At 42.9% G+C, this 18,253-nt stretch overlaps 1 protein-coding gene across 1 annotated transcript in view; it reads left to right on the plus strand.

Moving 5' to 3' along the window:
- Positions 1 to 18,253, plus strand: part of PKP1 (plakophilin 1) — an 833,005-nt gene that overhangs the window by 616,460 nt on the left and 198,292 nt on the right. The window contains exon 10 of the mRNA XM_044076546.1: positions 11,922 to 12,075. Coding sequence (XP_043932481.1) covers positions 11,922 to 12,075 — 154 coding nt within the window. The remainder of the gene's footprint in view (positions 1 to 11,921; positions 12,076 to 18,253) is intronic.

Genomic DNA, 18,253 nt, shown 5'->3' on the forward strand with positions numbered 1-18,253 from the left:
GGAAGGGGTTTCTTCATTTGGTGTCTTAAAAAGAGGCTAGATCCATTTTCCGTGGATATTCTTCGAGTCTTTGTTTACTTGTGTGGATTGCTCAAGGATGGACCGACCTATTCCTCAGTTAAAGCCCATCTGTCAGCCATTTCTGCATGTCTTCCTTTGTCTCCTCCCTTATCTTCTAGAATAGAGGTTAAACTTTTCTTAAGGAGTCCTTCACATTAGGCCTCCAAGGAAACCTGTTCCACCTCCTTGGGACCTAAACTTTGTTTTGGAAAAAGACCCAAGCATCCTTTGAACCTACTACTGCTTCTTCCCTAAAATTTTCTACTCAGAAAACTGTTTTACTGGTAGCCATTACTTCTGCTAGGCGAGTTTTGGAACTCCAAGCTTTAATAACTTCTCAGTCTTTTCTGATTTTTCACAAGAATAGGGTATTCCTTCATACCAAGCCTTCTTTCATGCCTAAAGTGGTTAATCATTTGTCCTTTAATCAATCTATTCATTTACTCATATTTTCCCATCACCTCAAAACTCCAGTGAAAGGGTGCTGCACACCTTAGATGTACACAGACAATTCAGATTTTACTTGGACAAAATCAAATCCATTAGGAAATCCGAGCAATTGTTCATTTCTTTTCACCCCAGGGAGCTGAGAAAACCTATTTCTAAACAGACTATTTCTACTTGGATCTGTAAGGCTATTACCTTTTGTTATCTCTCTCAGGAAAGAACTCTGTCTCACTCTGTTAAAGCACACTCAACTAAAGCTGTGGCTTCATCTGGAGCTTTCTTTAAAGGATTGGACACTGCTTCCATCCTAAAGGTAGCTACCTGGTCCTCTGTCCATACACCTTCACAAAATTCTAAAACTAGATTCCATTTACATAACCAGAGCAAGATTTGCTAGAGCAATTCTGCATGAATTTGTGGAGACTTCTTGTGCTCCTTCCCCACATTTTCACTCATGAGCTTTGGTTTTCTCCCTCGTGTTATAAATACTGCAACATTGGAATAGAAGGACGTAAAAATAGTCCTTCTCTTCCATGTTGCAGTATTCTATCCCTCTCTCCTTCCTCCTTAGTTCATGCTCTTCCTTGGATTTTTCCTGGGAATTTTGTTTACTTTTTATCCTAGGGCTGTTGTTCTGACTGGGGCATTTAGTTCTGAGGATGGTACGTACAGACATCACTTTTATGGCCGATGCTCAGCTGTACTAGGCACAACATCGCACATACCTTACAGTAGCTTAAGTCTTTGGTATACTGACAGATGTTCAGGTCACCTAGGTGGAATTTCCCTCATGTTATGAATACTGCAACATGGAACAGAAGGACATGTATGGTTATGGTAAGATTTTACACAACTATTCTTTCTCATAGCAGTACACTAGACCATTACTTATGTATTTATCCATTCATTCATTTGATCTCAAGCAAACATCTGAGATGTACAGACTAATACAAGTGGCTTTAATTGTGCATTAAGGTGCATTTGTGTAGACAGCATAGCTCTCGGCTGTTCCCAATTTTGACTCATATTTTCATCATTTTCGTCTAAAATTTCTTGTTTTTTGGCAAACCAGTGTGGACTGCACTCACTAAATAATGACCAACATTTGTTTCAAACTGCATATCCTTCAGAAAATGATTCTGAGTGCAAAAACAGAAGTTATGTCTTACCATAATGTTCCATCTGAGTTGTTTCATCTTCATTTATTCATTACTCTTGGGATTCAGTTCAGACCTCGGAACTGAGTCGGCCTTTTTTTCAAGCTCACATCAGCCACAAACCTCTCGAGCTAAGATTTTACCCATCATGCCCTTCTTCCTGTTACCACAGATCTAGTTTGCAAGATGGAAAAATGAAGCTGAGGCTACCTCTGGTCAGACATGACCTAACAACTGGAAAGAAGGACAAATGAGATCTACCAGAAACCATCGGAGGGGGAAGGCGGGTGGGCCATAATGAATAAACGAAGATGAAACAACTCAGATGGAACGTTATGGAAAGACATAACTTCTTTATCTGATGTTGTTAATCTTTATTTCTTGCTCTTGGGACAGAGTCCCCAGCTATCCTGTTCCCTGGGCGGCCCTATGGAAGGATATTCCGGAGCACCATAGAACCAAAGGAAGCTCTGCCTCTGGAGGCCAAGTCCAATGTGTAATGAGCAATGAAGGTATGAGGCCTAGCCCAGGTTGCGGCTGCACAAATATCATTCAAAGATGTTCTAGCATGGAAGGCTGCAGAAGTTGACACTGATCTTGTAGAGTGGGCCTTTACTCTGCCAGGTAAAGGGATACCATTCTTGCCATAAATGAAAGTAATACAATTTCTCAACCAAGTGGCTAAAGTAACTTTAGAAACTGGACAACCTAATCTGGATTCAGAAAAGGCCAAAAACAGCTGGTCAGATTTTCTATTAAATTTAGTCCTGTCTAGGAAAAAACAAATTTGTCTATGTACATCCAAGGTATGCAGGCAGTTTTCCCTTCTGTTAGAGTGATTAAGGAAAAACACTGGCAAATCAATAGTCTGATTGATAGATAACTCAGAAATGACCTTGGGCAAGAAGGTCGAATTGGTCCTTAATGAAACGCTGTCCTTGTGAAAGATGAGGTTTGGGGGAGTTTGATAGACAAGGCCTGTAATTCAGAAATACATCTGGCAGAAGTATTAGCAACTAAGAACAACATTTTCCATGACAGATACTTTAGATCACAGGTAGATGCAGGCTCAAAAGGAGAAGTTGTCAACTCTTGAAGGACTAAGGCCAGGTCTGGAGGGTGAACAGGTTTTCTGAATGGAGGATTTAGTTGGGTTACACCCTTCAGAAAGGTCTTACAAAGTCTGTGTGACATTAAGGAAGAGCCCTGGAAGCCATTATGAAAATTAGAAATTGCAGCCAAATGAACACGCACTGTGGAGGCTGCTACCCCCGATTTAAAAAGGTCTGAAAGATATTCTAGCACAATAGAAACAGGGGCTGTAAAAGGTTCCATTTGTTTATCTTGTAGCCAGAGAGAAAACCTCTTCCATTTGCTGCAGTAGATTAGTCTGGTGGATGATCTATGAGAGGCAATCAGAATGTCACGCACAAGGGAAGACAGGTCATGCTGCCTGGCAATCATTGGAAGTGCATAAACCAAGCTGTCAGTTTCAGGCTGGATAGGTTTGGATGAACCAGATTCTGTGGGTGAGAGATCAACTCTGGAGTTGGATTGAGAATCCATGGTCGATCTAACAGATGAGGCCACAGGAAGGTAAACCAAACTTGTTGAGGCGAATATGGAGCAATGAGGATCACTTTGCTCTTCAACCGACATGCTTTCTTGAGGAACAGGGGAATGAGGGGTATCGGAGGATAGGCATATAGTAGAACTGAGGGCCAATCATGGACTAGAGCATCTCTCAGTGACTGTCCCTGAGGGGTGATCAGGGCAAAGTAGTTGCTGCACTTGTGATTGGACAGGGATGCAAATAGGTTGCAGCAAGGCTAGCCCCCGCGGTGGAAATCTCTGCCACCACTAGAGGATTGAGAGACCACTCGTGAAGCTGTAGAATGCATCTGCTCAACTTGTCCGCTATCACGGAGCTCCCGGGAATGTGCGTCGCTATCAGAGAACGGTTGGAGGCTATTGCCCATTGCCATATTTTCATGGCCTGCCGATAGAGTGGGTATGATCTGGTTCAGCCTTGTTTGTTGATGTACCAGGCTACTGCCATGTTGTCTGACTGAATTGCAACAGTCCCTGATGGAAGGATCAATTGGAATGCTTGCAACGCTAGTAGCACTGCCCTCAGTTTTAGGACATTGATATGCAGATGGACCTCAGTCTGTGACCAAGTGCCTTGGATTGTCTTTCCCTGAAACAGCCCCCCCAACCCCATCAGCGAGGCGTCCATGGTCACTGTGGCGTTGGGATGATGAGAGTTGAAGGGGCAAGACCACTGGTGAGGGTTGTTTGACATCCACCAGAGTAAGTCCTATTTGCAAATCTTGGTTATTCGAATTGGAAAAGATAAAGGGTGCTGGGATGGGTACCACTGAGTAAGAAGTAGCCATTGAAGAAGCCTCATGTGAAGCCTTGCTAGAGGGACTATGGTGATGGAGGCTGCCATCGATCCCAGCAGTTGAAGAATGGATTGAGCTGGGGCTAGATTTTGAGAAAGTATTGCCTGAACCTGTTCTTTGATCCTCTGAATTCTGTGATCTGGTAGAGAGGCTGCACAAATCATGTGTCCAGAGTCACTCCAATGTACTCTAATGAGTGACTCGGAGTAAGGTTTGACTTCTTCCAGTTTATCGATATTCCGAGTTGCTGTGCAGTGTTTAGGGTGTAAGTCAAGGCCTGATCCAGTAGATGTCTTCTTGGGGCAGTAATGAGCCAGTTGTCTAGGTAGGGAAACACCTGGAATCCTTGAAGCCACAGCTGTGACTACTGCCATGCACTTTGTGAACACTCTGGGGGCTGTAGAGAGTCCGAAGGGCAGTACGTGAAACTGGTAAAGACTGGCCCCCGCCCAGAAGCAAAGTTATCTTCTTGAGCAACTTTCCACCTTTATGTGGTAGTACGCGTCTTGAAGATCTATGGAGCACATCCAGCCGTGACCATCCAGTTTTTTTTGGCACCAAAAAAATCTTGAATAGAAGCCGGATCCTGTCTGGTCTGGGGGGACTGTTTGGATGACTCTTTTTTTGAAGCAGCTCTGATATTTCTATAGCTGCAGCTTTCCTTTGACTGGGTGGCACGTTGTGTAAGCTTCTAGGTAAGGGGGGAGTGAATAAGAAAGGAATATGGTATCCTCTGGTGATGAGCCTTTGTACCCAAGCATCTGTGGTTATGGTTTGTCAGGCAGGAGGGTACAAGGAAAAACGACCCCCTGACTGCTTCCAGAGGAAAGCAATCGGACTGCTTCTCAGGAGCGCTGATAGGGCTGTCCAGAAAAAGATTCCCTGGAACCCGGTTTCATGGACCACCCCTGCCCTGAAAGGGACGCCTTCCGTTAATTCCCCTCCCTGCCTCTAGGGGAATACTCAGCCTGAAAGTCATGGAAAGGACCCTGAGATTTTTTGTGCCACATTTTCCCACTCTTCTGATTCCTAGAATAGAACCGCTGAGGAGAAGATAAACGGACACTCATGGCAGATAGGTGTTTACATCTGGCCAATGTATCTTTTACTTTGGACCCAAACAAAGTAGTGGTCTCAATAGGGGCATTAAGGAAGGAAGCCTTGAAGGGATCCGCAAAGTCACAAAGGTGCATCCAGGCATGGGGTCTCATGACTATGCCTACACCCGCAGCTCTCACCGCTCCCTCAGTAGCGTGTGATATCAAACACACTGAGGAACTGGAAACTGATTCTAGGGTCACTAACTGAGAAGCCACCTTGTCTCGGACCTCATCAGAAACTGCTCCTGCCAAGGTCTCAGAGAGTTCGGACACCAAGTCTCTCTGTAGCCTTGTGCCAGGTAGTTCAAGGACCTAACAGCAAAGGTCGATGATGCAAAGACTCACTTCCCTAATCTGCCCACTGCCCGGGATTCCTTTTTGGATGGGTGGACAGCCTGGCTCGCCTCTGCCAGTTCCTTCTTTGTAGCGACAGCCACCACCATGGCGTCTACTGGGAGACCTTTCGACCAATGAGGGCACTCTTCTGCGGGAGAAAGGATTTTGTTTGCCCTACAGAGTCCGGTGCCTTCCACGCATGCTGCACGATGAGCTCACCGGCTGGTGGGGTAACCCAGGAGGTAGGGGGCCTGGCATGAAAAGCCTGCAGGAACACAGACTCCTCTGAAAAAGGGTTAGAGGACTTCCATTCACCTCTCTGCTTTAAAATTTAGAGGATGTCACCAAAGGAAACTTCATCAGAAAGTGAATGTGGGGACCCCTTCCCGTCATCGTAATCTGTGCCTTTGGTCACTGACTCTTCCATGGAGTTCATGTGCTTCCTCTTACACGTAGTCTTGCAGTGGACTACATCAGTGGAAGACTCTAGGGAAGGCTGCAAGGATGGTGTCTCCAGGGGGAGAATGGCCCAAGACTCTTGAGCCCGGAGTCTGGGGATTGTGACTTGAGACAGCTGAGGCTCAGAGGAAGTGGTAGTCTCCGGCAGAGGTGGTCGAGAAGCAGTGGCCAGCGTCCTCTCCAAGGCCGGGAAGGTCGGCCTGCCCGAGGTGGGATGCCTCAAAACCTCCACAGAGGTCGAAGGAGTATAGGTAGGAGTCTGTGGAGAAGGGTGATCAACTCCAGAGGGGAGAGAGACTTTTGAAGGAGCAGGAATTCCTCTGGCCAAAAGCAGCTGGTCTATAAGACGCACCACATCATGTTCAGAAAGGCTTCTGGTAGACCTCATTGCAAGCCCTGAAGGCGATTCGGTCCTGACGAAAAAAGGGCTAGCACAACCACTAAAAGAAGGTGTCTGAATAGGTAATGTCTGCATTGGCGCCGAAAGAGCCTGTGCTGAGGGGGTCTGTTCAAAGAAAATTGTTTGCACCAAAGGTGTCTGCACCGAGAAAACTGTTGGCGCTGAAGGCAATTGTGCCGAGAAAACTGTCGGCACCAAAGATATCTGCATTGAGAAAATTGTCGATGCCAAAGATGTCTACACCGAGAAACTGGACGGTGCCAAAGGAGTCTGCACTGAGACTTCAGTCTCTGCTAAAGATGGCTACGTTGATATACCAATCGGTGTCGAGAAAGTCTGCACTGAACTAGTCGGTGCCGTAGTAGTCTGCACCATGAAGGCTAAAGTCTGCGCCGAAAGCAATGGTGTAGAGGGACCAGTAGACATAATCGAAGACAAGAGTCAAGTGAGTCAGTGCTGAAGCAACTGCTGGCACTGACAACTCTGGCAATTTAGCCTTTTTATGGTTCAATTCCTTAGGGTCTCTAGAGGGAGATGATGGAAGAGACTTAGATCTTTTATGTTGTTTGAAAGGAGGAGAAGATTCCTGCAACCCAGAAACAGCCTTTGCAGAAAGAGGTCTTAAGGAGACCCTTTAGTACTAGTTTATTTTTAAGTTCATTCAAAGTCATGGCAGGAAAACCTTTACAAATCTGACAGGACAGCTTCACTGTGAGATGAGGCATGCCCAAACAGTAAACACACAAGTCATGCATGTCAGATTGAGGCAGTTTGTGTATGCGCTCCAACACCTCTTAAAGCCTGGACTCCCTTTCTTTTCAGACATTATATCCACAAAATATTCAAAAACTAGGCACACGCACACACTGTAACAAGGCCCAAGTGAGTGTGAGGAAAGACTTACTAACAAAGGTAGTAGAAGATACCAAAAAGGTACAGGTAATAAAGAAAAAGAAAATATGACTTAAAGTCAAAAAACTAAGAATTCTGTAAGAAAAAACTCAAACAATTATCAAAATATACACTTAGCTGGAGAGGAACGGCTCAACACGGCTGAACAGCAACGTGGCAAACTAGATCTGAGGTAACAGGGAGAAGGGCATGATGGGTAGCTTAAGAGGTTTATGGCTGACGCGAGCTTGAAAAAAAGGCTGGCTCGGTTCCAAGGTCTGAACCGAATCCCAAGAGTAAGGAATAAACTAAAATTAACAACATCAGATGTACATTTATGTATGAACTTACTAAAACAACTGATCTCTGAAAAGATCACTGTTGCTCATTGCTCACACATGGGACTGTACTGCCAAGGATACTGTACATCCAGCCAGTATACCGAAATTTGCACCACACATCTGCTCCATGATCCAGGCATGAGACAGCATGCTGGTACATAAGGGGCATAGAGACACAAAGCTCCTCAGAAACTTTTTGCGTCAGGCAGTGAAAAAATAAAGGAGAAAAGGGACAGGAACAAGACTCATGTTAGCAGAGACAGGTCTAACTCGGCCAATAAAAAAAATGGGAAGGGGGGAGGGTAAGATTTTGGAACAGTGATCTTTTCAGATATCTACCTTAAGGCAAGTTCTTTCACAACTGTACTATGTCCTTCATATGATCACTGCTACTGTGTTGCTCACATATGGGAAAATCTGCAAAGCTTTAGATTATCGGAATGAGGACTAAGGCAAGGAACTGGAGTCCAACATCTCTTGAAGAATGGATCTGGTGAAACCAGTTCTGGACCTGCACATGTCATCAATTTTATAGTGTTCTGTAAATGTGTGAATGGAAAGAAGTGTCTGCTTCTAAAATGCTTTTTTTTTTTTGATGCCTTAAAAAAAAAAAAAAAAAAAAAAAAAAAAAGCACCAGAAGAGTCAATAGCCCTGGTAGAATGCACTTTATTGACCTAAAAGAGATTTGCCATGGAAGGAATAACAAAAGGAGATAATTAAGAAAATCCATCTGGAGATAGTCTGCTTAGAAACAGTGCAGCCAAGTTTTTACCATGAAGAAAGATAGATAGCTGATCAGATTTTGTGATAACCTTAGCTTTCTTGAAATAAGATTCTAAGCTGGCTATGATTGTCCAGCAAATGCAGAATTCTTTCTCCATTAGTTTGAGGCTTGGGGAAGAAAGCAAGAAAGTCAATAGATTTGTTCACGGACATTTAATTGAAACTTTTAGGCATAAAAGAAGGGCTAAACATCAGGGACGCTATGTGCTTGTGAAAAATTAGAAAAGGAAGAGAACCCATAAGGACTCATAGGTCAGAAACACTTTTGCTGAAGTAAGAGCCACTAGCAAGATGGTCTTTCATGTGCAGAATTTGAGATAGAAGGAAGAGAAGTTCAAAAGGAGACAAAGGTCCCTAGGAGAACGGATAGATTTTCTTGATGGCCTGATGTGAAGTACGCATTTTAAAAACCGACCTCAAAACATGTAAAAAAAGGTGGATTTATTGTTAAACAGATGGATATGTCTAACATATGCCAGTCCTGAAATGAGCAGCTCTCACTTATAGGAAAGAATGGTTAGAATACCTACTTGATTTGATAAGCATCCTGTTTTTTTTTCTTTTGGCACCAAAGAGAAAATTTCTTCCATTTTGAAATATACAATAATAAATTGATGCCTAAATGATATAAAAAGCCTATCTTCGTAATTGTTAAATTTAGGATTTGTAAGTTTGGATAAATGAAGGAGCCCTTCTTTTGTATTAGCAAGTCCATTTAGTGGGTTAATTTGTGGTGACAGCTAGTACAGACAGTGTAGAGCAGCCTGCTGGAAGGCCAGTATATATTATTTTTTTTGAGTTTGACTATATTTATGCTTAGATTAAGGAGTTCTGCTCACAAAATGAAAGATTCCTTTTAAGAAGCTATCAAACAAGCCCCTCCTCTACACTATCATTGACTCTCCCTCTCCCAAATTAGGGTGACATGCTTGGAAAATTCTTTAAATAGATCACCAGAGTTGTTTGACTCAAATTAGCAAGGAAGGAAAATCCAAAGAAACCTCTTTCTCATAAACCTTTGAAGGAATATGAAGTGCTGGGCAAAGGGAAGGAGGGATGATGTCCTAGTCCCCATCTCATCCAGCAGGTTCGGGGATCTGTTTCTCCGTTCCAGGGGAAATCTCCTTGTTCAGTCATCAGTGCCTTCATTCCAACTTGTGGAGGGATAAAGCACTTAGTATGACCCATCTAACCTGAGCTTGAGTAGTAGCTAAGGCACCTGATTGAGTTTTCTGGGGAGAATGGGAGTGAGCTGCCATTGTCCACATGCCCATCCTGGGGGAAGGGAGGAAGCTTTAGTTCACCACTTGAGTGACACCTACTGGGAGCAGAATGTGTTGCAACCATGGAGTACAAGTTTGTGAGCACATGCTGTGCCATCATACATAGTTAAGAGAGAGTGGAGAGTAACTCAATATATGGCAAGGCAGCAGTGGCACAGCTCAGAAGAGCTGCAGTGAGGCAGTGGGGTGTTAAAGAGGTGGCATCAGTAGCTCCATAGCAAGCCAGGCCATTACCGACCACCAAAATCTCTCTGTGAGGGAACAAATGGCTAGACTGAGCCAGCCAAGTGGGAATGAATGGGCTGTAGGACTCTCAGCCTGTGGATGCCTGGCTCCTGCCTCCACAGAATTAATTGCCTGCTTGGGTGTAGGGAAAGGGGCCATCAGGGTACTCCTGCAGAGTTTAAAACAAAAATAAAAATGAAGCCTTCACTGACATCTCAGTATTTTTTTTCATTAATAAAGATATTGGTGAGAGAATGGTCAGTAAATCAAACCTTTGTTGACGGGTCATTTGTAGTTATTGGTCACTGAAAGAAGACCTTCTTCAATGCTCTCGAGTGAAGAGTCCTCCTCTGCTTGTGCTGTTCTCTCTCCTAATGATAACCTATTTCTAGAGTGATGCTTGCTCTTCATTGACTTCTTCACTAACATCTTCAGGCATTAGCAAGAGGTCTTTTCAGATGATACAAAGCTGTTTAATTAAGAAAGAGCAGAAATCGAAATTTCAAGTACCTGTGCAATATGTGCACTATGGTTGTTTGCTCTTGAGTCACAATCTTTTTCATTATAAGGAATCTTCTGATAAGAAGCTTGAACCATCACAATATTTTTTTTCTCTAATCAAAAAGTGGTAGAAAATAATAAACTGGATCAAACAATTGGAAAAATAATTGAAGATATACTAACAATTAATGCTGAAAAGGCAAAGCAGACAAAATAACTTATATTATAACGCAAGCTTAAACCTTCAGAAATGGTGAGAAAAAAACTTAGGAAAGGAAAATCCACCCCATACTTTTATGGGCATTTCCCTATCATCATATATGACAGGTGGAATCCTCAGAAGATAGAGAAGCAGACTCTGAGGAGACACATTACAAGTTTAGCCAAAGGCTCCTCCTACTTGCAGAAAGAAAGCTCTTTTTAAGGTTTGCTTGCTGAATGAAAGAAGACCTGGTGAAGATGACGTAACAGGCAGGTAAATGACAGGAAGGATTTCATGACAAAAATAACATACATACATGGGGGAGACCTTACAGAGGACTGAGGAATAAGGGATTCTTCACTCAGCAATGCAACATGGTGCACCCTGGCTTGCATAATGCCGACAAGATTGCTTGGTTGCACTTCATGGGGTATTCTCAGGTGAAACAAATTTCAGTATTTCATTGTGTACATATCTGGTAATGCAACATTTGCCATATTGTGTACTAGTCTGGAAGCATTACAGAAAATAATACATCAAGGTAGTACTGCCTCTGCCGAAAAAGTTATTATTAAAGGAAGTGGGAGTATGTGAGCGAAATAAAGCTAAACAAATGGTAATGTGTCTTGCAAGTGGAAGGAGAGAGTGAAGGATATGGATGGACTTGTAAGGGGGCACTGGAGAAGGAATGGAGTTAAGGTACGGGGAAAGAAACGGTATGGGAGGCAACTGGAAGGGGAGAAATCAAGTCAGATTTAAGGATGTGCTTCTTTACAAAGCTGGTCACAGACCATGAATACAACTTACTGGAGAATATGTTGGCATATAAGTCAGCACAAGGATACAAAGGAAAAGAGGATGAGTGCAGGATGACAAGGGTAGGAGAACAGGGTGGAGAAGAACAGTTACATAATGGGCAGCAACAATAATTGGACAAATTCAGTAGGTCACTGGCCTTCTTCATGCAACTTGGATTTTAATTTACTACTCAAAGAATAAAACAGCTCAAATCCATTTATATTGGGAAGAAAAAGCTGACAGGAAAGTCTAATTTGCAAAAATATGCATATGTGTACTGGTTAAAATAAACAGCAGCAGCACTGAGTTTTCAGAGAAGAAGCACTGAGAGAAGGAAATGTCCTGAGATAAGATTCACAAAACCTTCCTTCTTCTGATGTACCTCTACTGCTGATATTATGAAGATACCTCTTTTCAGAAAAAGATATGATGTTGAAATATGTGTAAATAATTGTTATAGCTTTATGTGTTGTCAGTGATCCATATGAATATCCAATGTTGGTTTTAATATTTTTTTTCAATGTCTTAGATGTCTAATGCAACAAGCCAAATTATTGGACTGAAAGAAAATGGCTTACCGCAGATCTCCAGACTGCTGCAGTCTGGAAACACAGATGTTCAGAAGACAGCAACATCTCTTTTATGTAACATGTCACGACACAAACCTCTGCACCAAGTCATTGGTAAGGAGCTACACTTGATGGTATAGTCTAATGATGAACCACTCTACCTACCAAGAGCTCATAAATTAGTGATCACTTTAAAAATCTGCTGTGCCAACTATTTGGAGTGCTGAATATCTGTAAACTACAGTTCTTGAGATTCCAAGTTTACGAGTATCTGTAAAATGCATATTTTGGGACATTCAGTTTGAGTACCTGTACACTACAGTTCTTTTAGATTTAACAAGTAACATATTTGGTTTACAAGTGTCTGTAAAGTGCAGTAATTACAGTTTTAATAACTATCTTACTATGTTAATGAACATGTATAAACTACAGCGGTTTTAATAAGTAGCATATTCAACTTACAAAAACTTGTAAACTACAGTTCTTATGGTTTTAATAAGCAGCATATCTGGTTTATAAATGTAGAAAAGCAAACAAGAAAATTTGATGAGCATTATAAAATGTGCTGAATTTTCTAAGACAGTTTTCGTTATACAACACTGTACAGAAGTAGAGACACTAACCATGAAAAAGCAATTAAATTGTTAGTATTTTCAATCCATCCATCTTCAACCCCTTTTCCCATTTTGCACATGGGGTTGGGGTGCCACTTCAACAGTGACAATCCTCGAGCTAAGGTTTACACAACAGGTGGCTAGCCCTGCCACGGTAGTTCATCTGTACCACTCACATGCACCCAAACTCACACCTATGGCCAGTTTAGTGTGTCCAATCCATCTACTGCATGTCTTTGGAATGTGGGAGGAAACCGGAGCACCATGAGGAAACCCATGTGACAGCAGGGAGGACATACAGACGGCACCCCAGCCGAGAATCAAACTGGAAAACCTCTTGCTGTGATGCAACAATACTAACCGCTGCACCACTGTGGCCACCCGACTATTTTCAAAAATACAAGAAATATTCTCCACACTCAGTGTTTATTTATACTTGCCCATTTGTGTAATTCACTCTTTGAACAGTGCTGTGAACATTCAACAGCAATTAAACAACAACTAATATTTTTTATACAGTATGACTAGCTTCTGCCTATGAATTAGAACTATCTAATGAACACCATGCCATGCCTTCTTTACAATTTCACAGCTGTTAATGGTAGTCTGCAGCTCATGTTGACTATGCTGGTAACACACACATTTAATAATGCACTTCTGAGACAGCACAAAACTGTACTATGAACAATGTTCAGATAAACACTCTATGGACTACTATGTGCATGCCATCTGTTTAGATGTGGGAAAACAAAAGTTATGTGCTTACCATAATGATACAACTGTATTGTCTGTTTTCATTTTTCTTCAACCAGTGGGTCTCTGATCCGACCTCAGTTCCAACTCAGATGCACACACTAGACTCACAGATTCAGCTCTCGAGCTCCTCACTTTACCCACAATGCCCCACCATCCTGACATACCTCAGATTGAGTTTGCTGCCTCAACACAAATGTATACATGACACTATATCATTATGAAAAAGTAAGATAAAGGCATACAGATAGGCTGGAGCCCAAACAGGGAACAGGTAGGTTCCCAAAGGGGCATCCCTTAGGTCTCACTTGGAGAAAAGGAAGGGGATTGGAAGGCGGGGAGTTGAAGAATGAAAATGAACAACACAGATGCACCTTTATGGTGAGTACATAACGTCTGTATCTGATGTTGTCATTTTCATTCACTTCTCAGCTGAAGAAACAGGGTCCCCAGCTAGATGAACCTTGGGTGGTCTTCATGGAAGGATATTGTGGAGTACAGTGGGACCAAATGCTACCTTATTTCAGAAAAGTATGTCTAACCTATAATGAGCAATTCAGGTATGAGCAATGGACCAAGTGCCAGCTGCAGAAATATCATCTATGGATGCTCTTGACCAAAAAGCAGATGAAATGGCTACAGACCTCATAGGATGTGCTTTGGAAGGCTTAGGTAAAGATAAACCTCTTTCTTTATAAACAAGGATATGCAATCAGTCACTCATTTTACCAAGGTCACTTTAGACACTGCTTTGGGCGGCCACTGTGGTGCAGCGGTTAGCGTTGCCACCTCACAGCAAGAGGTTCTCTGGTGCCTTCTGTGCGGAGTCTGCATGTCCTCCCTGTGGTCGTGTGAGTTTCCTCTGGGTGGCTCCGTTTTCCTCCTACATCCCAAAGACATGCTGTAGGTGGATTGGACACACTAAATTGGCCCTAGGCACGAGTGCATGTGTGTGTGCCTTCTGTGGAAGGTTGGGCAACGGGCTGGCAACTCGACACCTTAAAAAAGCTCCAATGCCAATCATTAGCGGACAGGTGATCCACTGTGGCAACCTCTAACTGGGAAAAGCTGAAAGAAGAAGACTTTAGAGACTGCTTTACCCAATTTGCTCTTGGAGATGAATACAAATAGTTGGTCAGTTTTCCTGAAATTTTGGGTTCTGTGCAGATAAAATCTAAGCTGCTGATGCACGTCCAAAAGATGAGGCATGTATTTTCCTTTGTTTGAGAATTTCGGAAAGAACACAGGTAAACTGATAACATGATTTACATTGGATTCAGAAGACACCTTAGATGGGTTCATGCATAATGAAACCCTATCCTTATGAAAGGTCTAGTATGGAGATCTTGCTGAGAGGGCATGGAGTTCAGATACTCATCTAGCAGAAGTGACAGTGATCAGAAAAATTGTTTTCAGGACAAGAACTTAACTTAAGGTTAATCTGAGCCAAAGGCTCAAATGGAGGTAAGGTAAGAGCCTGTAACAGAATAGTCAAATCCTAAGGGGGGTAGGATCTTTAACCAGGGGCCTGAGCAAAAAGGAACCCTTAAGGAAGGTAATAGCAAAGAAGTCAAAATGGAGGAGGAATGATTCTGATCTTAGTGAAAATTAGAAATGGCCACTACTTAACTTTAATAGTAGAATAACTCACTCCATTGTTAAAAATGAAAGCCAGAAAAATCCAGAACTAGAGAAACTGGGGTAGAGAAGGGGTTCAGGTCTCTCTGATGAGCTTAAACTGAAACTCTTTTCCATTTACTTTTGTAAATTTTCCTAATAGAAAGCTTCTAAAAGGATAAAAGAATATGTTGGTCCGAGGAGGAAAGCCTGAACTGCCTAGCCATCACTGGAACTGCAGAAACCATGCGATCAACTTGAGGCCATTGATGTCTGGGTGTTTCATCCTTGCTGGATAAAATAGGTCTAGATGTGGATCCAGTATCCAAGGTGGATACAGAATTGAGGCCACAGAAAGGGAAAACAAACTTGACAACGACAAAAAGGAGCAATGAGGATGACTGCTCTTCAACTGGGATGCTTTCTGTAGAAATTTGGGGATGAGGGGTAAAGGACAATAAGCATAAAGGAGACTAGAGGCCCAATCATAGAGCAGAGTATCTCTCAATGCTTCCCTTGTGGAGGGTCCAGAGTGAAGAGCCTTCTGCACTTGTTGCTGAGGGAAGAAGCAAAAAGATTACAGCATGGCTGGTCCCATCAACAAAAAATCCTTTCCGTCACTCTTTGAGAGACCATTTGTATGGAACCAAAATGGACCTGCTTAGTTTGCCTGCAAGCATGATGTGCACTGCCATAAGAAAATGGACAGACAAGATCGCCCATTGCCACAGTCCCGTTGCCTCTCAATACAATGAGTAAGATCTGGATCCCCCCTGCTTGTTGATGTACCAGACTACTGACATTTTGTCCATTTGTATTGCAGCCATCTCTGAGGGAGAACATTTTGAAAAACCTGCAATGCTAGTAGGATTGCTTTCATATCTAGGACACTGATGTGCAAATTGGCCTCTTCTGATAAACCACGTACCTTGGATTTTTCTTCTCAAGAAATGCCCCCCCACCCAATCTGGCCAGCATCTCTGGTGACTTTGGCTACTGGATGTGGGAGAACAAAGGGACGACCTTGACAAAGTTTTTCTGAATGAATCCACCAAAGATATTCTCTTGCAAACTTTGGAAATTTTGATTGGAGTGTTCAAGGGATGCTGAAGAACAGACCATTGCACTGAAAGAGTCCACTGCAGGACCTATATATGAAATCTGACTAATGGAACTAGAGATGTTCTTCGTGTTTCACTGTTGCAGTCATAACATTTCGGTAATCTGCTGGCAGGTTGCCCTCAGTCTGCCTGAATATCAAAGTCTTGGGTCCTGCATCGGTTGCTGTCTCCTCTTCCATGATATCAGGTCGTCAGGGGTATAAAACAGGCAGCAGACACCATTTTCTTTAGTCTTTCTTGCCGCGCGGTGCCCGAAGCAGAAGCAGTTCACAAGTGTCAGTTGGCCGACTCCAGAAATTTTCGAATTCGAGTTTCAGAACCAAAGTCTTTAATTAAAGCCAAGTACCCCATTGGGGAAACTTTTTCTTGCTCCATACCGATGTCAGTAAAAGTTAATAATTGCATTACTTGTGGGAAGCAAATACCTCATAAGGATTTTCATTTGTTTTGTATTCCTTGCCTAGGCCCAGATCATAACGTGTCTTGCTGTCGGTTTTGTGCTAGAATTAACCAATGCACTATTAAGCGTCGGTATATCTTTGCTTCAAAACATTTTGGAAAAAGATTTAACTACCCTGAAATGTCGTCGGAGAGCAATCCGACTACCGGAGTTCACAAAAAACACAAAGAAAAGGACAGAGACAGACCGTCAAGTTCCAAAACTTGATGACGAAGCTTCTCCTAAGCCAGTCGCCGGTACTCAGTGAGGTGCTTTCGCAGCCCCTAATACGCACTACTTTAGAGTCGCAGACCTCTACCGAGACCCATGTGGAGTCGAGTCCAGCACACCGTGAGATTCTCAAAGTACTGTACCCGCGGATGTCTCTCCCTCGGATGGGTCTGGAGCCGCTGAGCAGGTACCGGCTTCTGAGGGTGTCTTCAGGCCTCAGCATTTCTATATAAAACCGACGCCAGCTTCAAAAACAAAGACAAAAGCAAGTTCTAAGGCTAAAATCCAACACATGAGCCACGTGCTCAGGCCTCTATGCCCAAAAAGCAGATGATCAAAATAGCTGAAGACTTAATTACCTTGATCAGGGGTTCCCAACTCCCCGATAAGAGGCCTAGGCAAGACACTGATTATGAATCTTCAGATCAGGTTTCTATTTCTTCTGATTCATCTTCTGATCAGGAATTTTCTATACCACCCTATGAGGATTCAGATGCAGAGGAATCTATCCCATCTGCATCTCCTCCTGAAGATTATTCCTTTGGAGAAACCTTGCATACGTTGAGGGAACATTTTCACTGGGAGAGTCAAGATTTCTCAGAATCAAAAAAGAGGCTTAGGGATTTCCTCCTTCTTCCTCAGCATAGGCCTTTGGCCATACCTCCTGTATTAGACATTGTTGATGATGTGTTTTCGGAATCAAGCATGACTCCAGATTTCCTACCTCCGGCTCCTAGCAAGCCAGACAGATACTACAGGGTTGGCTTATCTACTGCGCCCAGGGTCTTTACAAAGTGCCTGGCACCAGTAATTGCATTTTGCAGACAAAGAAGTATACAAATCTATCCTTACTTGGACGACTGTCTCATTCAAGCAGAAGACAAGGACATTCTTCTTCAACATCTGGCATTTGTGAAAAGGCTACTAACATGCCTAGGGTACACAATAAAAGAAAAGAAATCACAACTGGTACCCTCTCAAAAGATTACATTCCTGGGTGCAAGCTTGAATACAACTGCCCAGATGGCTTACTTTATGCCAAACAAACAAAGGTAACTGACTATTTACTTCAAGCAGATGGCAACAAAAATCCAGTTATCTGCAAGACAAATTCTGCAGGCTCTGTGGTTCATGGCATCCTGCATTCTACTGATTCCATATGCAAGACTGCATATGAGGAAACTACAGTGGTACCTAAAAAGTTTATGGAGTCAACATTGTCACAGTCTGGAAACAATGATTCCTCTCATTCCCTGCCTACAACAGGAGTGTTTCTTTGGTGGGCAGAGACATGTCACCAGAACATGGGACGGTCTTTCACTCTACCCCCTGCCAACCAAACCCTAACTACAGACGCATCCGACTATGCTTGGGGGGCCCACCTGGTGGGGAGATGCATTCAGGGCATATGGAGCCCAAAACAAATGCATCTGCATATCAACCAGAAAGAGATGTTAGCTGTTCAGAATGCTCTAGACAGCCTTCAAGGACTTACTTCATCCAGGACAACTACTGAT

Source organism: Protopterus annectens, chromosome 7.part0 (assembly GCF_019279795.1).
Source record: "Protopterus annectens isolate FY-2018-M chromosome 7.part0, PAN1.0, whole genome shotgun sequence".
NCBI lineage: Eukaryota > Metazoa > Chordata > Ceratodontiformes > Protopteridae > Protopterus > Protopterus annectens.